Source organism: Pseudomyrmex gracilis, unplaced genomic scaffold (genome assembly GCF_002006095.1).
Source record: "Pseudomyrmex gracilis isolate BER0280 unplaced genomic scaffold, ASM200609v1 scaffold_285, whole genome shotgun sequence".
NCBI lineage: Eukaryota > Metazoa > Arthropoda > Insecta > Hymenoptera > Formicidae > Pseudomyrmex > Pseudomyrmex gracilis.
The window spans coordinates 152,266-172,643 of NW_018020869.1; the positions used below are offsets into that span (position 1 = coordinate 152,266).

At 33.5% G+C, this 20,378-nt stretch overlaps 6 protein-coding genes across 10 annotated transcripts; 3 read left to right on the forward strand and 3 right to left on the reverse strand.

Annotated features, from left to right (window-relative positions):
* Nucleotides 1–98: 98 nt before the first annotated feature.
* LOC109859774 (odorant receptor 67a-like) lies at nucleotides 99–3,044 on the forward strand. Its single transcript, XM_020438325.1, has 8 exons — nucleotides 99–600; nucleotides 834–950; nucleotides 1,065–1,182; nucleotides 1,373–1,625; nucleotides 1,893–2,024; nucleotides 2,180–2,270; nucleotides 2,455–2,591; nucleotides 2,852–3,044. The coding sequence occupies exons 1-8, from the start codon at nucleotides 337–339 to the stop codon at nucleotides 3,003–3,005; spliced, it is 1,266 nt and encodes a 421-aa protein (XP_020293914.1). The 5' UTR covers nucleotides 99–336; the 3' UTR covers nucleotides 3,006–3,044.
* Nucleotides 3,045–3,227: 183 nt separating this feature from the next.
* On the reverse strand, nucleotides 3,228–6,260 carry LOC109859771 (telomerase reverse transcriptase-like). Of its 3 annotated transcripts, XM_020438322.1 has the most exons (7): nucleotides 6,015–6,260; nucleotides 5,223–5,847; nucleotides 4,770–5,095; nucleotides 4,460–4,662; nucleotides 4,146–4,396; nucleotides 3,877–4,070; nucleotides 3,228–3,790 (listed from the first exon to the last, which is right to left on the reverse strand). In XM_020438322.1, exons 1-7 carry the CDS (start codon nucleotides 6,026–6,028, stop codon nucleotides 3,658–3,660), a joined length of 1,746 nt encoding a protein of 581 aa, XP_020293911.1. In that variant the 5' UTR covers nucleotides 6,029–6,260; the 3' UTR covers nucleotides 3,228–3,657. The 3 variants fall into 3 exon arrangements, with proteins under 3 accessions (XP_020293911.1, XP_020293912.1, XP_020293910.1); XM_020438323.1 differs by having other exon boundaries at nucleotides 3,877–3,953; nucleotides 4,146–4,662; XM_020438321.1 differs by having other exon boundaries at nucleotides 4,146–4,662.
* Nucleotides 6,261–8,980: 2,720 nt separating this feature from the next.
* On the forward strand, nucleotides 8,981–13,807 carry LOC109859765 (ATPase family AAA domain-containing protein 5). Its single transcript, XM_020438308.1, has 6 exons — nucleotides 8,981–9,625; nucleotides 9,704–10,230; nucleotides 10,409–10,716; nucleotides 10,925–12,071; nucleotides 12,183–12,603; nucleotides 12,723–13,807. Exons 1-6 carry the CDS (start codon nucleotides 9,314–9,316, stop codon nucleotides 13,467–13,469), a joined length of 3,462 nt encoding a protein of 1,153 aa, XP_020293897.1. The 5' UTR covers nucleotides 8,981–9,313; the 3' UTR covers nucleotides 13,470–13,807.
* Nucleotides 13,808–13,888: 81 nt separating this feature from the next.
* Nucleotides 13,889–15,978, reverse strand: LOC109859766 (eukaryotic translation initiation factor 3 subunit L). Of its 3 annotated transcripts, none has more exons than XM_020438311.1 (3): nucleotides 15,839–15,978; nucleotides 14,277–15,734; nucleotides 13,889–14,097 (listed from the first exon to the last, which is right to left on the reverse strand). In XM_020438311.1, exons 1-3 carry the CDS (start codon nucleotides 15,857–15,859, stop codon nucleotides 13,963–13,965), a joined length of 1,614 nt encoding a protein of 537 aa, XP_020293900.1. In that variant the 5' UTR covers nucleotides 15,860–15,978; the 3' UTR covers nucleotides 13,889–13,962. The 3 variants fall into 3 exon arrangements, with proteins under 3 accessions (XP_020293900.1, XP_020293899.1, XP_020293898.1); XM_020438310.1 differs by having other exon boundaries at nucleotides 14,277–15,743; XM_020438309.1 differs by having other exon boundaries at nucleotides 14,277–15,746.
* A 276-nt stretch (nucleotides 15,979–16,254) lies between these two features.
* On the forward strand, nucleotides 16,255–17,898 carry LOC109859764 (tryptophan--tRNA ligase, mitochondrial). Its single transcript, XM_020438307.1, has 6 exons — nucleotides 16,255–16,409; nucleotides 16,496–16,663; nucleotides 16,750–17,012; nucleotides 17,096–17,217; nucleotides 17,307–17,577; nucleotides 17,669–17,898. The coding sequence occupies exons 1-6, from the start codon at nucleotides 16,326–16,328 to the stop codon at nucleotides 17,895–17,897; spliced, it is 1,137 nt and encodes a 378-aa protein (XP_020293896.1). The 5' UTR covers nucleotides 16,255–16,325; the 3' UTR covers nucleotide 17,898.
* Nucleotides 17,899–17,952: 54 nt separating this feature from the next.
* LOC109859763 (reticulon-4-interacting protein 1, mitochondrial) lies at nucleotides 17,953–19,862 on the reverse strand. The gene is made up of 6 exons (XM_020438306.1): nucleotides 19,385–19,862; nucleotides 19,022–19,254; nucleotides 18,720–18,929; nucleotides 18,531–18,643; nucleotides 18,187–18,454; nucleotides 17,953–18,110 (listed from the first exon to the last, which is right to left on the reverse strand). The coding sequence occupies exons 1-6, from the start codon at nucleotides 19,629–19,631 to the stop codon at nucleotides 18,003–18,005; spliced, it is 1,179 nt and encodes a 392-aa protein (XP_020293895.1). The 5' UTR covers nucleotides 19,632–19,862; the 3' UTR covers nucleotides 17,953–18,002.
* Between the last annotated feature and the right edge of the window lie 516 nt (nucleotides 19,863–20,378).

The following is a 20,378-nucleotide window of genomic DNA, read 5'->3' on the forward strand; positions in this document are numbered from 1 at the left end:
CCTAACAATTGACAGATGAATACGGTTGACAAGCGCATCCCATAAAAGAAAGAGACAGACATCTGTTTGAGATAAATTTAAATATTATAATTACAAAAATATTTCTTTACATGCGACAATAATAAATGAAATTGCGAACAATGACAAATTTTTCCGCTGTACGTGTGAAGATGTCGGCGTCACAGCGAAAACTGTTTCAAAGCAAAGTGCACGAAACCGGCAAATGACAGTTTCCCTGACTGTTGCATAATTATTGACCGCGACTATAAGTGAGCAATTAAAATAATTTAGCCAGTGGTGCCGACGGGAACGTTGACACAGAGAGAATTATTAAATATGCCACCACCATTTACGTGGTGCACGCGAGCAGAAAGCGCGAGTGAGGATGAAAGACCTTCACGGTCTTATCTGCGTATACTTTATTGTCGCGACAGTTTTCGTCCATACACGCGCGAGATGCAGTTCTTCGACAGGCGCAACTACAGAATCAATAAAGTCCTTCTGTCGTGCATCGGCCAGTGGCCCTATCAAACGAACAGAAGTAGCAGCGTTATTATCGTCATTATAGTGTCTTTAGCTGGCACGCAATTTATTGCCAAGGTACAACACCGTTTAGCTACCGCGTGACCGCAAATTTGATCGCATGTCACGCGCGTCCTTTTGTCAAATCGCTCAACCGCCTTATAATCTATTGAAACCACTCAACATATGTATCTCTCAGAAAAACTTGAGCGAACCTATTGTTACACAAACTTTAAAATGTATTGCGCGTTGTGTTACTTTTTGCAAACATATTTTATATTTATAATCGCACGTTTCAAGCGTGTTTTTAGGTATGCGGTTTATTCTCCATTGAAGATATCGATCTATTCATCGATTCTCTTTCACCGTTAGTAGTTGATATAGGATGCGGAGTAAAATTAATCACTTGCATAGCAAAGACAGCGAAGGTACGTGTCAAAATTCGCGTTTGCCTTGTATCATAATCTTTTTTATTTGCAATTTATATAAATTTTAGATTTTTAATTTTTTTTATAATTAAAAAATTTTAAGTTTAATTGCAGATCAGAGCACTTTACGAACAAATACAGAGTGATTGGCAGTTGCTAACGACGTCCCCGTATATTAAGATTCTCAACAGTTATGCGCAAAATGGTCGAACATTTACAATTATATATGCAAGTAAATAAATTCTATATTAAAATTATTTCTAAAAAATAATCGTCTTACATTGGTTTTAAATCAACGTACGTTTCTTCACTTTCAAATTTTAACAATAAAAAAAAAAAAAATACGCCTACTCAGAATTATTTGAAAATTACACGAAAAATTAACGGTCCGAAATAAACTCAAATGCGTTAAAATTTATTAGGCGCTTTGTATTCGGCGTTGGTATTGTTTATGTTAATACCGTTACAACCGCTGTTGCTTGACTCGTTTTTAAACGAAACAAGTCGTCCTTTGCTTCATCAAGTTGAATATTACATCGACATGGACAAATATTACTTTCCGATCTTGATACACGGATATGTCACAGCCGTTATATGCGTAAGCATAGCGATCGCGGCTGATACGACGTATGTAATCATGGTGCAACATGTTTGCGGATTATTTGCAATTATTGGGTAAGAATCGCAAATTACCAAGTTTTTATATTTGGTAAGTAGGCAGTTTATCACACACATAAGAGCATATTTGATTATTCTATCGCCCACCTATCGTAAATTTGAAGTGTTTCTAAGACACAGATAATTATACACTAAAATATAATGAGTGTCGTCTATCTGACACGCATTTCTTCAAGCTTCTTACAAATAAGTTTTATTATTTTTATATTAAATTAACATTTATTTAAAAAAATAGAGATTATAATATAATGTCGATTGTCACAGACAACAGGTGGAAAATATAACAAAAGAGGACAGTTTAAACATAAATCTTAATCCATCTGTGGAAGATGATACATCGTATCAAAACATTGTGGAAAGTATTCATGCGCATAAAAGGGCTTTAAGGTTCGCGCCGCGTAACATAGGATACACTGTATAGTTAGTTCTATTGTCTTTTTACACATATTAAAGTATCTTTTATATATTTAAAAATTTATAATTGAATAATTCAACGTGTACGCGTTACATTTATTAACGTCATATACGTTGCACGTATATTTTGCATGAAGGTTTGCCAGTCTCATCGAAGCTGCGTTCAGCCAGATGTTTCTCGTACTAGCAGGTTGCAACATGCTCATCCTGAGTATGACTGGCGTTACGGTATGTATATTTCTTATTTGTCTTGATGTGACATCAATACTGTTAAATAACACTAATTTAGTTACTTGTTTCCCCTGAGACGCTTGAATATTATTTCAAATAAACAAGTTCTGATATGTTATACTTTTTTATTTCAATCGCTATTTTTTTTTTCACTCAATAAATTATGTAATCTTGTGTACAGGCTGTGGCAAATACGGACAAACCGGAGGAAGTTGTGCGACAAATAACATTCTCTTGCGCATTGTTGATGCACTTATTTTTCGAGAGCTTTCAAGCACAGCGGCTGATCGATCATAGCACGCATGTTCACAGCAGTTTGTACGTAGAATTCTCTAAGATATACAGGATTTTGTAGTACAGATCTATCATCTATTTCTTGGATAAGTTCTCATCAATTCGCTCGATAAAATGACAGTTTTATTACCTTGTCCGTGGAACTTTTATTCTCCCATAAATATTGCAGAAAAAAAATTATCAAACTTAAGAAAAATTTTAAATAAAAAAATCAAGTCTTTCTCAAACGCGCGTGAGATGTAATGATCAGAATATACAAGATATATTTTTTTTTTATCTCGCAGAATGAATACGGCGTGGTATCAGACATCATTTCGAACGAGAAAAATCTTGATCTTTATGATAATGAAAACGCGAGAACCTTGCGTATTAACGGCGGGAAAAATGTTTGTTATATCGATGGATACCTTTTCCACGGTACGTACACAGAAAAAATAAGGTTTCTACCTGTGTACATACATCGCACTCTAAAAAATGATTTGATCGCGTATTATTACAATTTTAATATTGTATGCTTTTTTTCTTTTTTAAGATTGTTCGAACATCGGTGTCATATTTTACGATGTTACGGTCAATGCAATAATCATGTTGCGCTCGTCATTAGAGATTTGTATAAAATCTAGAAATTTGAAAATAAACTAAAACAATTATTGCTTAAATGTTTCTCATCCAATTCTCTTTATTGAGATCATTCTTACACTTGGTGCGACAGAGCATTTTTTTGTTTTCTTATATTCATAAATCTAATATTTCAAAGCAGAAGTTTTAGAATAAACAAAAGATAATTTATAAATAGAAAAGATACAAAAAATGTTCAAGTTATACACACATTGAATACATATTTTATTTCTTACAACATAAATAATCAGAAAAAAAATTTTTTATTAATAATCTCTCACATATATGCAGTAGAGACTCCCATATCCGAAGCCCCATTATCCGAACAACGTTTCGTATATATAGCGATGTTTATATTCAATATATTTACATGTATGTTCGGATGATAGAATGTTCGGATATTAGAATTATTCGGATAATGGGGGTTCGGATAATGGGAGTCTCTGTATATACATGTATATTGCAAAATATTTTATAAAGTTATAGTCCATCCTAAAAATTTGATTTTTGTGGGCTTATATGGCACATCTACGTTCGACTGTATTTTATATGGATTAAACTTCACATTATAATCGGGTATGCCATTTCTGACTATTTCTAGAAATCTGCGATACACATTTGAAAAAATATAAATTATATGTTGCCTTTTTAAAAAGCTCACGATTTCACTCTTACAAAGAGTTCAACTTACTTCTTCGCATAATTCTCGTTATCGGTGATGTATAATATATCGTCGACATATCTGCATAAACATCCGTTACTTGCGTACTGAGAAAATAAACTTTGATACATGTGTTGATAATAAATGTCAGATAAAATTGGCGATACCGATATACCTTGCGGCACACCATGTTTTATCGAATAAACTTGACCGTTCCACTTCATCTTCGATAACAATATCAATTAGTATCGAATGCTACATTTAAATATTATTGCAATTTCGATATTTATTTGTTTTACCTTATGCTCAAATATTAACTTGTGTATCTTAGCCACAATCTTCGTCATTTTAACATGAATGGGCTTTTCTTTGTTCATAATTGCACTTTTAATTGCTTTCTCCAAATTTAAAAATTGTACTGTTTGTACCGGGGCAGCAGTGTTGCTGTTGTTTGTGTGATATTTTTTACTTCTTACCAAAGTATAATTACGTACTGTAAGGATCTTTGGCAATGTCATAAGATATTCTTTGATAATACCAAATAATTTTTCTGCAAAGTAAGATACAACATGTATCCTTATGCTCTCTAAATGTGACAAGAAATTAATTATACCTTGAAGTATCGAACCAAAGGCATCTTGTATATCACAGCGCACAAAGTACAATTGGTTTTTGTTCGATTGTTTGTACTTGCGAGCCTGATACTCGCAACTACTCACAGTCGGAAGTCCATCTTTACTTAAGAACGTGACATATAATTGCTGCAAAACTCTCAAAACAACATCTACATTATCGTATTTTTCTTTACTCTTATATCTGAAATTCATGTATAACATATATGTGAGATATGATATTTTGCTAATATTTTTAGTACAGCATAAAGAATCACTATTGAATAGTAAATATGAATAGTTTTTTTATACTTTGCTATAAATAAAGCTCTTAAACCAGAAGAGCTAGGAATAAACTTGTACACTCCAATAGGTAACTTCCATGTTGACTTTACTGATGTAGGTGTCCATGGCACAAGACAACGTGTATTTTCTTTCTCTTTTATAAATTCTTCTTGCATTCTGCACCAATCGTCTTTTGCTATGTAAACCCACTGACCCTTGACCGATGTCACCACTATGTATTTATGTAGAATTTTTATCACATATTGTGCAAAGAACCAGTGTAACAGTTTTATAACAACTATCCAACGACCTGCATTGCTATCAATCACATGCAACCACTCAATTTTAGAAATCTGCAAGATGTTATGAGAAATAACAATTTCTTTTATTAACACTGGCAAAAAAAATATGCCAACAATCCTGATAAAATTGAAGAAAACTAAAAAATTACAATCTGTTTTTATTCTGAAATAAACCTACATCAAACTTTCTGATCAGTGGTCCCATATCTAGCAATGCACCAACGGCAATTTTTTTCTTCACAGTTCTTTTGAAGGCTTGTTTTACTAATCTTTGTTTTGGAACAGTTCTCAGAAGGCGATATATTATTTTCTTAACAATTTTCACATTTTGCAATGACCCAAATAGCTTCAGAGGAACAGTCTCATATATCACAGAATTGAAGAAAGATTCCAGCAAGTGTATAGGAATCTGACTTTTGTACTTTAGTTTTACCTTCCTATATATGTTTCCTGTTATGTGCTTCAACTTCTCTGAATAATTACATCGATTATGACGTTTTTTATAAGATTCCAATATTGGTGATAGTACAGGGATAATATTATTCAGATTTATGTTGTTATCATGTGCATTTAATTCAACATTTGTATTGAGAATTCTATTGCATATGTCTCGACCTGTACTGCGGCTTTCTAAAACGTGATGTTTCGAAATGCTCGCAGTAGTACGATTTACTTTTCTCACTTGACATCTGGATGCAAACAAGTTTACTGTAGATTTAAACTTAACTGGAATGATCGTAACGTTTGTTTCCAATTTCACCTTTTTGTTTGATGTTGCCATATAAAGAAGAGCAGGTCTTTTTCTAAAAATGATAATTAATTCATAAATTTCAACTCTACATAAAAGTAATAATAATAATCGTGTACGAAACATATAAATCTGTCAAAAAGCGAGAAAATATCGTCAAATATTTTAAATTATAATGTCTACACAATTAAACATAATAAAATAAAAATAATTAAAAAATACCTGGTCAAGTCCATTTTTAAATTTTTGACACTTGTGTATATCTGGCCATCAATATTATTGAAAAATTAAACAACATTCTGCTCCTACGGTCGACGAGAACTGGCGGGAAGACAATGAAAAGAACACGTGACTAGACAGACACGTGTTTGCGAATTAAAGCACGTTAAGAGCTTTCTACAATAAGATATTAGTAATAAATCAGAAGTCAGAAGCAAGAAATTGACTAATCACAATCGATAATTTTTCTGTGATTTGACTGTGATTGGTCAATTTCTTGCTTCTGACTTCTGATTTATTACTAATATCTCATTGTAGTAGGCTCTTAACTCTACATCAACCTACTACCAGAGAGAAGCCTGAGAGCGGCCAGGTCCATAAGAGAATGTGTAATCACTTTTCCGCCCCGTAAACTAACGCATGTCCACGGGTGGTACACATTGGAACTACGCAGCCAGTCCACGAGCGACATGTCGGTGCGCTATGTCCACAGCGTGCGGTTCTATTCTGTGCTATGCGTTTAAATGGCACGAGTTTAAATGGTCACTTTAAAAAAAGAGACCGATTGTGAGAATGGTTACTAACGTCGCAATGTATATGTTATATACGTAAGATTTTATCGAATTGAAATAATTAAAGGCTGAATTGTTACGTGCACATATTTTTTAAGTGCATGTTTAAAGTGTATCGACAGCCAAGAAAAAATTCCCGGTAGTAACACAAATACGTAATTTTGTTTGTGTTATATATTTTGCAGGTGATAAAATGTATAGCTTTTCTATCTATAATTTCCTTTAAGTTTATAATTAGAATAATTTGTAAAAGGTATTTGTTTTGGTTTTTATATATTAAGTTGTGTGTCATTTGTGTTATATTTGAAGTTATACTTGCAAAAGTTTAATCATTAATGGTAACATTTTGTAGACACAAGGATATTTAATAAAAATAAAATAAATATATATGTAATATATATTTATCAAACAGATATATAAAGTTTATGTATTTGTATGTAAACTTCTGTTATAAATTCAGTATGTGTGCCCAGGACTCTCAAACAAATTAAAATAATGGAAACATTTTCAATATTATGTAATAATAACAGAATAATACAATCCTTGGTGCTGGGAACCACATTGCAAACTCAATTTAATTTATTGTTACTTTTTCTATTGTTCCTATATACAAAATATGATAATTACTTATACATTTTATTGTTACGCATGTATAATTTATAAGTCATATCGCATATACATATAATTAGGCATATATAATTTATAAGTTATATCGCATATATAATTATGCATATATAATTTATAAATTTATATGCATCAAAATTGATTACTTACATTATTATCATAACTGTTTATTTTTACATGTACGTTGTATATACATACATCTATTAATCCTTAATAATAAATAGTATGTTTTATATACATACGTATATTTATAATAAATTTACAAATTATTGTTTAAAGATTGACAAATTATTGAAAAAATGTAAGAGAATTAAGCAAGAGAGAGAGAAATAGCAAGAGAATTGAGCGAGTAAGGTGAGGTGCGCGTTCTCTGAAAGCCTCGAAAAATCGCTGAAAGTATCAGGAATACATGTTATGCGAAGAGGTAATGCGAGAGGTATCTGTGGGCGAGGCTACGCGTCCCCCCAACGCCTCCTGCGCTCCGTGAGTCGCGCGGTGATTGGCTGAGGCGCGAGCGCTCCATAATGGCCGACGCGCGTAATCCATAATGGCTGCCGCGCGCGAGGTGGGGTCAAGCGCGCTATGTACACGCCCAGGAGCTGGCGCGTATACCTACTCGCAAGACATACTTCCCTGGTACCTTCGCTCGATTTCAGCTCGTTTTCTGCGTTTACATAGTTTCCAACGACCAAGACTATTGCGCGTAAATCTTGTGCCCTTGTTCGCTTGATTATTTATTAGCGTGTAAAATAAAATAAAGAGAGAAAGGCAGGTAATAAATAAATAAATAAATAAAGAAAGAAAGAAAGAAATAAATAAATAAATAAATAAATATAAATAACGGACGAAATATTATGCAAGTCTTTTATTTTCAATACTCTTATCGAATATTGTGTCTTTTATTTTCAATACTTATCGAATATTGTGTCGAATTTTGTGTAGATTTTTAATTAATAATCGACGTAATGACTTATTAAATCTAAAGGATTCAGAGAACAGTTTTCGTAACGTTGATCGCAAAGTTGCTCGTGCTCAGCTTGCGTGATCTCATTCGGAAGCTCCTCGCTTCTCGACGTGAAAGGTCTGCAATGCAAATTTAATTGTTTTACATTATTTGTTCGTTGATTGTAATTTATATCGACATCTCTCTTTATTTCTCTTTACACATCAAAACTTTCAAATATACTTTTTATTACAATACTTACGTGAATATGATTTTGAGAATATCACCAAGCACACCGTTTTTGCTTAAAGCATTCTTTGCAGCTTGACAAATTACTTTTAACAAACAATCTTGTCCAGGATAGCCCAGACTGTTGTAAAACACACAAATGTCATTATTTACGAGCGTATATTTTGAGCTTAACAATCAAACGTGTAATTAGAAGTGAGGTTTCGAAATACATACGTGTTGGTAGAGAATATATCTGGGTGTGTGTGGTTTTAATCACAGTTTTGTTATCTTTCCAGTTTGTTTGTGAACAAGCTGTATATCAGTTAACGACTGAGACTTCGTTTTTCGAAATAACTTCCGTCGTAATAGTAGGAAGTAGCTCGTGGACTGGCTACGTAGTTCCAATGTGTACCACCCGTGGACATGCGCTAGTTTACAGGGCGGAAAAGTGATTACACATTCTCTTATGGACCTGGCCGCTCTCAGGCTTCTCTCTGCTACTACCAATCCGGAGCTACTCCGGAAAACTAAAATCCCCAAGAACAATACGTGGAGTGGCGTATAGACTAGCTCTAACTGGCTCAAGAACCATACACGACCAAACCAAACCGTATCAAAAAGGCGGGAAGAAACGTCGTGAGCTACTGTGTTGATAAAGACAGTGTGAATTTGCTCCAGTAATATAACTAAAAATAATAATATCACCATAAATTTATTTCTATCAATGTCAGACAAACTTTGTACACACGATTAATACTATATAATATTAGTGTATTTATGTTTGATGTTTGTAGTAGTTTGTAAATTATTTTCAATGGAGAAACGTGCAGCTAAAAATCTTGTTATTTAAAAATATCTCTAAAAATAAAACAGAAATAATAAAGAGTTGTGTGTAATATTGTTTTTGAAACACTTGCAAATAAAACCCAAATATGAAAGATATTAAGCAATATTTTGCCAATGGTACAAAAGTTGTGAGGAAGGAGATAATTGCTGACAATTCTGGCAGTATCATGCAGCAAGAAGACCAAGAGGAAATGATCACTACTGGTAAACGTAGACGAGTAAAGATTCGAATATCAAGTAATGGCTTCAGACGAACATGCAATGTGGTTGAAAGTAAAAATGATCTAATTGACAAAACACCTAGTCCACTCAATAGTAAATTAAATGACAAAACTGTGCAAGATGCAACACCAAAGTCCTGTGTAACTAACTCCAGTTTAAAACAAGGTTTTAAGAAGGTATATTGTATTTAGAATCTAATAGTCAATATTGATGTTTATTGATGGTCAAATAATTCAACATTCTTATGTACTTAGGATTCTAAGCTTTCTACAAAAACAAATGCAAGTCAAAGGTCTAAAACTGCAAAGAATATCTTACATGATAAAGAAAGGTTAGATAACAAAAGTACTTTAGACTTAGACAATTCAGATATACAGCATATCAACATTCAGAACAGCAGAGATAGCTCAAATACAGAGGTTCAGAGTGATAATGATTTCCAAGAAGAGTCAAATGCTTTTCATGTTCTAATGAATCATAACAAACCAACACAGTTATCGCCGCCGCAGCAATCTGTAACTGATGCCAAGAGTAAAGAAAAATTGGATGATGTCAAAGATAAGAGATTTCAGCATAAAGAGAAATTAATAGAGCTAGCTAATAAAAAAGGTTATTCAAAAAGAAAACTTGCAGAAATAGAAGAAGGTGAAAGAATAGAAAAGATAATAGAAAAACGTATGAGCTTTTTCAAAAGTGACAAAGATGATACGCCTAAAAGAAGTGATAACAATGGATTGTCAGTAAAAAGTAACAAGCCTGGTAACTTGCTAGATTACTTTAGGTAAGTACAACTTACATGTGTATATATTATAGTTAAAACTTTTCTGAAAAGAAATGTTGTGTATCATATTGTTTAATGTTTACACCGATATGTAAGAAAATAATTTATAGAATGTGTACAACTACATTTTTAAGTAATTATAGAATTGTTCAAGCAAATTTAAATTTTTATCATGCAGCAAATCACCATTGGAATTGACAAGTAAAGATGAACAATGTGTGACTACTTTTGTTGTAAAAGCAGATGTGCATAGGGCAGATAATTCTGATGAACTTGTAAATACAGCAGTATCCAATGAGATACATTTGAAGAAAACCAATAGTTCAAAGTCGAAGATCGATGTTTCTACGATAAGTAATATTCACGTTGTAAAATCTGAAAATTTATCTTTGTTGCATACTACTAAGGAAAACAAGCAAAAGAGAGAGAAAACTTGGTCTTTACGAATAAAACTACATTCCCCTGAAGATAATAATCCTTCAAATGGTAATATACTTAATTAAAAAAATTATACTATGATATAGTCTATTTGTATGTTTTATATGATGTAAAACATAGCTAGAGTCTCCCAACGTTTGGTCGATGGCAATGACAGTTTTTTCACACTTTGATCACTGATATTGTTTTATTGAATTGCATAGAATTTCTTTTAGTTTTAATCACATTAAAAATTAACATTGACTATTACATACAGATAGTACGGATGATGAATTATTTTCACCGAAAAGCAAATCAAAGTTGAATATGTCTCGTAAGTTTCGGAAGTCTGGAAATACAGATGAGAAAAATAATATGATCTCTTTGAAAAAGAATAGTCATAATCATATTAAAACCATAATGGAAAACAAGGAGAAAGAGATGGACTCTGCTAACGACGTTGTTATTAACGATAAAAATCAAGATGTTGATTCATCTTTGGAAAAATCTTCTGAAAATAGACAAACAAAAGAACAGATTAATAATATAGATGAAACAATCACGTTGAACGATTCAGATTGTGAAATTATTAATGAAAACGTTTTGAAGAGAAAAAAACCGAATGAGAAACTGGCGCCTTTGTTCATTAAACGACGTAAAACGGATCCTGTCATCGCGGCGGCTAAACAATTGTTTTTGCACTCGGATATGATTGACATAGAAATTAAAAATATAAATTGCAAGACGAACAACAGTAGCGTATCTAAGTTTCTGTATCCTACAATCAGTCACGTGACACAACTGAAAAGTTTGGAAAATTTGAATCCGACTAAATCGGAGATCAAACATAAATTTTCGTTGAAGATCAAAAATAAATATTTGCCTTCGATAGACATTAACGATTATAAATTTATTATTAATCATGAGAAATTAGTGCGTATACCTGACACGAAAAGTGAACCAGAAAAAGAAGATCTCGATCAAGTGTTATCCGAAATCGAGGAGTTTTGTTCGGACACTCGGGAATTATGGAAAATTATATCGACGATCAAGAATGATTCGGCGAAGAGATCGCCGTCTCGAACGAGAAACAAAAAATCGAGATTGTTCGAGCAAAATAAAACAGTCGCGAGAAACGAGGAGAATAAATTGCACGATTGCGTATGGACGTGTAAATATAAACCGATGAGCGTGCAAGAAATAGTTGGGAACGAAGAGGCCGCGGGAAAGCTGAAAACCTGGCTAATTGGCTGGAGAGCGTCCTTAAAAACGAATAACGACGATAATAGCAGCGACGAGTTTTACTCGTCGGACTGTAGTTATTCTTGCAACAACGAGAATAATCAGATAGCTGTGTTATTAGGACCACACGGTAGCGGAAAGAGCGCGAGTGTTTACGCGATAGCGGAGGAACTCGGCTACAGGTGATCAAATATCTCACAATAGAAATCTTACAAAGACTTCTAAAAATATAAAAAACACTTAAACAAATAAAATATACAATTTATATATGCTAAAATATCTTAATTTTACAGTGTTTTGGAAGTGAACGCGTCGTCTAAACGGACTGGAAAGAGAATTTTGAAAGAATTGGAGGAAGCCACGAAGTCACACCGGGTAAAAAAACATAAGCACAAATTTCCGCTCAAACAAGTCGCAAACACGAGCAAGAGCAAAGAGCCAAAAATATCACAAAACTCTTTAATCCTTCTGGAAGATATCGATCTCATTTTTGAGGAAGACGAGGGATTTGTTTCCGCTACGTATCAGTTGGCGTTAAATACTAAACGACCGATTGTCATGACGTGCAGAGATATGTGTCCTCACTTGAATAAAATGGCCCCGCAACAAAATAAGATTTACTTTCAGAAAGTAAATGGCAACAGAGTGTCCGCCCTACTGCAATTAATTTCACTGGCAGAAAAGGGTTACAGACTTCCGCATAATTGTCTAATGGTAAGTGGTTTTCGAAATAATCTAAACTTTTTTTTTCTATATGTTAGACTTGTTTCAAAGTATGAGAGTATATTTTTCTATTCTGTCACATCGAAATGTATTTTTGTTTCATTGTTTAGAAATTACTACGCGCGGGAGATCTACGACAGGCGCTTCTTCAGTTGCAATATCTGCTACTGTCAGGTCCACCGACATTATCCGAGCAATCAATGGTTGTAAACTCATCGCTTTGGCAGGATGTACAATATCACTTGTACAAGCCCGTGATCAAGTTAGATAAGAAGCGTAAAACAGAAAAAAAAAATAAAAACACGAAAAAATCCAATACCGCGTGTATACTGGACAATTTGGCAGATGATTTGGACAATATATCTCTGGCGTCATCTTTACTCGACACTGAAGACACGACATTGAGTGTATCGGAAGAGAAATCGCAACCCAACTTATCTTTGACCGAAAGTGTATTGCTTTATTCTGCTTCGCGTGATTTGAACACAAACATAGCGAATTTTTTAAGCAATCAAATGCTATATAAAAACTCGAAACCAAACGAAAACATGCAAAGTCAAAGCAATATTATTCTAAGAAAGCAATTGAACCGAGGAGTGGATCAAGCTCTGTCACAAGTTACATCTACGTGCTTAGATCGACGAATCATGGCACTGGATTATCTTCCAACCGCTAGAACAATATGTCGCGCGGAGGAATCACGCTTCGCCATCACTAATAAACGGGGTAATAGATTTTTTCATTATCTTCGTAGTCTCGAGAACGTATCGGCTGTGTGGATGAAGCCAAATATTTTAGCTGCCGCGTGCAAAACGTTACAAGAAAAAGTTAATAAAACCACAGCTCTGCAAACGTAGTGTCAATATACTTTCATCGCGTCATCATCTTTTTGTGTACTGCTGTATATACATACATATGTGTAACACATATACAATCGGGGTTTAATTTTTTCCCATATCATTACGATGTATCTGTATGTAACACGACGTATCTGTGTCGTCTATAAATGTCATAGTTTTATTTTTCTCTTCTCAATGCTTTTTAATAAAAATATTTTATTTTTACATTTTTTCACCAGTCTATTTCTTTCCATGCATTTTGCTTTTTTTACAGTTTAGTAAAAGAAGTGCAAAAGCATGCGTGCTTGGAATCTTATATGTGTTAAATTAAATATTTATATATTATCTTGTTCTATATATATAAAGATTATAATTTATATTTATTGCTATTGCTGGGAGATTTTAATAAATATTTAGATATACTTGAGCAATATATATACATTTTTATAAAATTTTTATTCTTTGCAATTAAGCGACAATATTTAATACTTGTATCATTATACACAATATATTATATCTTTATGTGATGTAATTTGCGATTTAGTTCTTCGAATTTTAATATTTTGCGAATAAAAAAGTCTCCATAGCGATGCGCTACCTTTGTGTCAGCAATATGTATCATATCGTGATCGATATAAAAGTCCAGCTGAAAAAAAAAAACAAAAAGATTTGTACATTAAAACTTCTATTGCTTTTGTCACAAGAAACGATTAATCTCAGATTTGTAAAAAAATTGGAAGAATTATTAAATAAATTATAATATAGTTGTAATGTGATTGATGTTATACAATACATATAAATAACACAATACAAAATAACACAAACCTCAGATCCAGATTGGAATTTGCCATCCAGTCCTGATGTACCTTTTGTCCAAACAATATTTTTCATCTTATGCTTAAAGCACAGTAAGTGGATTGTTAGTACATTAACTTCTTTGGCCAGGTCCCAGCTTTCGTCCGATCTACTGTTATTGCCCATGAATGTTGCTAATTTGCTAAGTGGCAATGTCGTATAAAGTTTCAAATATGAACGAATAGTCGGTAACATTTTCTGCTGTACCACCTCATCCATAAATACTTGAGTCTGATGCTTGATAGCTTCACGGACATAATCTTCGTTAGGATTATCCGGATTTGGTGGTGTTAAAGATAAGAATTTAGGGCATGCGAACACAAAGCAATTCTCGAACTCTGTGAGATCGCCATATTGCATCTTGTACATCTTCTCGTGATAATTCTTATCTCGCAGAGCTTGCTGAAGACCTTCGTCTATACACTGTGGATGTAAAACCAGACAAATGGCGAGAAGATGATACATCTGCTCAGTCTGCTTGTTAATCTGATCATTCTGATAGCTTCGTGTAGCAAATAGTTGCTTTGTACGCTGGATGTATAGTAAGATACCCGAGAAAGTTCTGATCGCATCTGCATATCGGCGCATCATCATATACGCGAAACCCACATAATATGCTGTTGAAATTTGACAACCAGGTACATGGGAGTATGCACTTTTCTTATAAAGCTCTACATTTTCCAGAACTTTGATGGCCTGATAATAATCACCCAAGAGAGAATGCAATCTTAGAAGACCAACAAGAGAAAAATAGCCAAGCATCTTGTATAAAGAATGTCTGCCAAAGGCGCCAGCCACAGAATCAGGATCACCGCCACTGGCATACACTTCCAATTGACTTTTAATCTTTGACTTGTCAACTAAGTAATGTAGAACATTTAATACACACAGAACATCCCAGATTTTGTTGTGTGCGTTCAGATTTTCAATCTCATCTGGAGTCTTATTGGACAGATTGGCACGATACTGAGCAAATGACTGGAACTGATAAACAAATTCATCAATGAGTTCCCACAGCCATTGATCAGGTAATTCCAATTGGACTGGTGTATCCGGATGTAAAATGTAATTAAAAAGATCGCAGTAATTGTAGAAAGAATTAAGTCGCTGTTCTAACGTGGGACCTTGCATGCGAGCGTAAATGTGACGATAATAGAGTTCCTTGTATAGTGTCAGGAAGACTGGATCGTTATCGACAATATGTGCAATTGTTGCGGAATCCGGCCATGGCGACTTGTCAAACAATTGTTCCGAGATTTTTGGGAACGAGTTTTCATACAGATTTTGAATCTCAAAGATCATGCCCTCGTTAATACAGTTGCGCAAAAATACGAGGAAATTGCGTACCACTTCAGGTACTTGCCGATAACTTGGACGTTCATACTGATCGTGGGCGTCCGCTGGCCCGTAATCATCGTAGGCATCGTACTGCGAGACCAACAAAGATAGAAATGGAGCGAGCAAAAGGTTAAGTCACACGTTGGAATTTTTGTAACGGTTACAATTGTAAACTTCAATATTAGAATAAATACCTCATTATAATCGTCGTACATCCTGCTAAGAAAGTAATAACTTGAAAAGAACGTGCAATCTACGTCTTTTGTGAAAAATACAATTTAAGACAGATCGACAAAAGTTCCATCCAGCTGTGGTGTATGCCGGTGACACACAAGAGAACTTAAGATCCTACATACATGTAAGTATAGCTGTGTTCCAGAATTGCTGCCAGTGCTAAAATTGTATGATATATGTGACGCAAACTATAGATATTTAGCGCTGGCAGTAAGTTTTAAAAAATGTCTCATAAAGTTCATATCAAACTACGGATTAGGATTGTAATTGAATTGTAATTTAGCCAATCAAAACAAAGAGAACTAATTTTCAAGTTTAGTGAACTTGATTTTGATTGGATATATAATTCCATTTTAATTCTACACAAGACCGGCTCGTCGTCTCCGATGCGTCAAGCTGTAATCCATCCTAACGTTCAAAGTTTATCAACTGAATTATATTTGAAATATGTTTAAAGTATTAACAAATGCCATTCGTTCAGAAACAATTCGAAGAGTAAAATTTAAAAGAGTTAGAAGATATAGCAGTCAGGTTCGATCATGTTTTCCGTAACCTTGATTGGATCTTGAAACAAAATTACAATAGAAATATGTTTTTTCATTTATTATTCTTTGTAGGAAATACAAAACAGATATACAAAAAGGATATTCTCCGGAATTCAGCCTACAGGAAATGTGCATTTAGGAAATTATTTTGGCGCTATTCAAAAGTGGGTGCAGTTGCAAAATTCTGGTGAAGAAGTTTTATGCAGCATAGCAGATTTGCATTCAATTACTTTGCCGCAAGTATGAATATAAAAAAATTAGATCTTTTCTTATATTATCAATATTTCTGCAAATTTATGGTTTTATATATATATATATACATGTAGGATCCAAAGAAATTGAGAGAAAATACTCTACTAACAGCTGCAACATTGATAGCTTGTGGTGTAGACTTCAAGAGAAGTATACTTTTTCAACAATCCAAAGTGCCAATGCACACTGAATTATGCTGGATATTAGGTAGCATCACCACTATGGCCAGGCTGGCTCATTTACCACAATTCAAGGAAAAGAGTGAAGCATTGAAAAATATTCCTCTAGGTTTATATATTTATCCTGTACTGCAGGCAGCTGATATATTATTGTACAAGTAAACAACTCAATGTTAAATTGTATTTTATTGCTATTGTATATATATATAACTTTGTCTGTCACTTTGTTTTCTGTTCTTAGAGCAACACATGTTCCAGTAGGACAGGATCAGGCTCAACATATACAACTGGCACAGGATTTAGCACAAATATTTAATAGAAAATTTGGACAAACCTTCCCAAAACCACATACTCTTATCAGTGGTAAGTTCTCCAGATAGTTCGCAAAATGTGAGAATCAAAATAAATTTGATTTTGAAAACAATTTTGTCATGTTTAATTTGTATTTTTAGATGGCCCAAGCCAAAGAATTAAATCTTTACGTGATCCTACGAAAAAAATGTCCAAATCACAGATAGATCCGAAGTCTAGATTGGATATCTTAGATGAACCTGATGTATTATTGGAAAAAATAAAGAAGTCCCTGACTGATTTTACTTCAGAAGTAACATATGAACCCGAACAACGGGCAGGTGTGGCTAATTTAATCAATATTCATTCTTTGTTTACGGGGAAAACACCGGAAGAAATATGTAAAGAAGCTGCAGGTTTGAATACAGGACAGTAAGTATATATGATAATTATTACATATAAAATGTTAGAGAAACAGCTTTCATACATCGATAATAAATTTATACGTTTTTTATCTTAATAGGTATAAACTAGTATTAGCGGATATAGTAATAGAAAAATTATCTCCAATTCGTAATGATATATTAAAACTGCTCAAAGACCCTGTCTACTTAGATGAAATTTTAAAAGAGGGTAATGAAAGAGCTATAGAACTTGCGACGCATTGTTGGAAGGAAGTTGCGGATAAAGTGTTTGGTACAGATACAATACTAGGTGTAAACATGATAAAAAATACTGTAAATGTTATGTAATATATTGCTATTTATTTGTAAATAAATAATATTTTTTAAGAGTTCTAAATATTTCATACAATGTAAACAAAATTATATATATAATCTAACTTATTATTACAACTACTATTTTATATCAATAACTAATTTACCTCTTAGATGACCTTCCTTCATTCTTTTATATGCCAGCGGCAAATCTTGAAAAGAGTATACTTGTTGAACAACAGGAACAATCTGCAAAAAATATATATGTAAAAATGTGCTACTATAGCAGAATATCTTTGAAATTCTGGATGTGGTTAATGCATACTTTTCCATCTTCCACCAATTTTTGAATGACGTTCATACCCGTTCGGGAAGGCACAAAAAATCCCCACTTCACACAGCTTTTGTTCTCTAATGTTGGAATATTAAACTTTAAAAGATCGCCAATATTTTTTGCCATTCCCACAATAAGCCCATGTTGATCAATATTTTTTAATAATGGCGGATTTAATGCTATGTAAGTATTGTATGGATATCTTTTTGTCTTGACGAGCTCTGGCCCTTGATTAGCGCAATCCAAGATTATATCATACCTGTTCAAACGCAAAACATGTAATACTTTTGAGTATCAATATAGTACATTTCAAAATTTAATGCAAATCTACTAACGGGCCTTCTGAAATAATTTTTGCATCTGCGTCATTCTGTTTATAATCAATGACAATATCAGCACCTAAATTCATCAAAGTATCTACAGCATCAGTACTGCAAGTACTGATTACCTGTAAAAAAAAAAATTTTACATGTACTTTACACATATATTTTTATTACTACTTTATAAATTATATAAGTATATACAATCATATTCCATGCTTTCAAGAGTTGTATAGCCAACGTTCCAACACCTCCTGAACCTCCCATAACCAAGACACGTCTATTCATTTTTGTAGCTACTATCATTTTGTAAGATAATCCTCCTGTGATCCACAATGCAGACCATGCTGTCAATCCAGCATATAAAATACTTGCGGCCTCAATATAAGACAAATTTTTAGGACGTGGACTTACCTTGTAAGTAAATAAAATAAATATTGCTCATTATGCACATAACATTTGCATTTTAGATATTCTATAAATTTTTTAAAAGTAAAACATCTTACTAAATTACTATCAACCACAGTATAATTTGCATGAGATCCCTGTTGTTCTATTGGAACTACTCCCCAAACTTCTTCACCCAACTTGAGTCTGTTTCCTACACCATGTCCTTTTGACACAATTACTCCTGCAAAGTCTCTGCCTAATGTCAATGGCAACTCCAATTCGTCATATTCACTTTGTCCCAAATTTTTGACTTTACGCATTAAGTTTAGAACTGTTGTACCATAACCATCTGTAAAAAGATCTTTTGTAACTTGAATACATTTCGCTGAGACATACATATTATTACGTAAATCTTTTATTGTCGAAGTATTATTTTCTTCAAGATATTTAATATACATGTTTATTCTAAGTGACAGTACTTGTCATTGCAACATCAATGGGATTTACACTAGCAGCCTCAATTTTTACCAAGACATCTGTTGGATGCCTGATCATTGGCACTCTAATATTAGAGAACTTCAAATCTTCCGGTCCATTATACGAATGTATTTGCCACGTCTGCATCCTGTCAGGATTTTCTTTTAGATTGGCTGACAGTTGTGCCAGAGAGCGAAACTGCGCCAGTCGCACATTGTTTTTTAACTTCAATATTAATTTCTGTAACATTCTTTGTGAATCTCCTTTCAATAAACTTTTTAAAGCACTTAGCGCAAACCGCTAAAAACGGAAGAGTTTATGTATGTCGTGTCTTTGGTCGTTCTAGACCATCTCTCTTTAGTATCTTCTCGCTTTGATTAACGCAGACATTTGAGGTTTCCGTGTTTTTTTTTATGTGGTATTATAGGTTATCGTGAGAGTATTTTGTGGTTACGTTCATGTTTACAATCAAAGCATAAATCAGAGAGATGTCTGAGAGAAACCAGGCCGATAAGAGAATGTGTTATCACTTTTCCGCCACGTAAACTAGCGCATGTCCACGAGTGGTACACATTGGAACTACGCAGCCAGTCCACGGGCGACATGTCGGTGCGATATGTCCACAACGTGCGGTTCTATTCTGTGCTATGTGCATGAGTTTAAATGGTCACTTTCTTTAAGTGTGTGTGTATATTTGAGAGCGTGAATTTGATTTTTTTTTTTAATTTAAAATGACCGATCTCGTGATGAGAAGATGAGAAAGGAAAACAGAAAAGGATAAGAAAACCCATTGCAACTTTTCGTACAACATAAATGTGATATACAAGAAAAGATATGATAGTCAAGAAAAGAATCTTATTTTAGCGAGCAACATCAGAATTCGTGGAGTGTAGTCAAATATCATCTCCTTTTACATCATCATTTGCTGCTCTGTGGTTTATAAATTTTATTTTATTTTCTTAAAAATACTACATATATATATATATATATATATAT

Bases quoted from the DNA above. Each gene is read 5' to 3' on its own strand.
- LOC109859763 (XM_020438306.1), bottom strand. From the start codon at position 19,631: ATGTTACAGAAATTAATATTGAAGTTAAAAAACAATGTGCGACTGGCG. The intron at 18,644-18,719 runs GTATATACTTAT...TTTTTTTTACAG, and splicing joins TGAAAGCATGGAATATGATT to GTAATCAGTACTTGCAGTAC. The intron at 18,111-18,186 runs GTATGCATTAAC...TATTTTTTGCAG, and splicing joins AATTGGTGGAAGATGGAAAA to ATTGTTCCTGTTGTTCAACA.
- LOC109859774 (XM_020438325.1), top strand. From the start codon at position 337: ATGCCACCACCATTTACGTGGTGCACGCGAGCAGAAAGCGCGAGTGAG. The intron at 1,626-1,892 runs GTAAGAATCGCA...CGATTGTCACAG, and splicing joins GGATTATTTGCAATTATTGG to ACAACAGGTGGAAAATATAA. The intron at 2,271-2,454 runs GTATGTATATTT...TCTTGTGTACAG, and splicing joins TGAGTATGACTGGCGTTACG to GCTGTGGCAAATACGGACAA.
- LOC109859771 (XM_020438321.1), bottom strand. The intron at 5,096-5,222 runs GTAGGTTTATTT...AACATCTTGCAG, and splicing joins CACTGATCAGAAAGTTTGAT to ATTTCTAAAATTGAGTGGTT. The intron at 3,791-3,876 runs GTAAGTTGAACT...TGTGTATCGCAG, and splicing joins AACGAGAATTATGCGAAGAA to ATTTCTAGAAATAGTCAGAA.
- LOC109859766 (XM_020438309.1), bottom strand. From the start codon at position 15,859: ATGTACGACGATTATAATGAG. The intron at 15,747-15,838 runs GTATTTATTCTA...TTTCTATCTTTG, and splicing joins TGTACGACGATTATAATGAG to TTGGTCTCGCAGTACGATGC. The intron at 14,098-14,276 runs GTTTGTGTTATT...TTTTTTTTTCAG, and splicing joins AATTCCAATCTGGATCTGAG to CTGGACTTTTATATCGATCA.
- LOC109859765 (XM_020438308.1), top strand. From the start codon at position 9,314: ATGAAAGATATTAAGCAATATTTTGCCAATGGTACAAAAGTTGTGAGG. The intron at 9,626-9,703 runs GTATATTGTATT...TTATGTACTTAG, and splicing joins TAAAACAAGGTTTTAAGAAG to GATTCTAAGCTTTCTACAAA. The intron at 12,604-12,722 runs GTAAGTGGTTTT...TTCATTGTTTAG, and splicing joins TTCCGCATAATTGTCTAATG to AAATTACTACGCGCGGGAGA.
- LOC109859764 (XM_020438307.1), top strand. From the start codon at position 16,326: ATGTTTAAAGTATTAACAAATGCCATTCGTTCAGAAACAATTCGAAGA. The intron at 16,664-16,749 runs GTATGAATATAA...ATATACATGTAG, and splicing joins ATTCAATTACTTTGCCGCAA to GATCCAAAGAAATTGAGAGA. The intron at 17,218-17,306 runs GTAAGTTCTCCA...TTGTATTTTTAG, and splicing joins ACCACATACTCTTATCAGTG to ATGGCCCAAGCCAAAGAATT.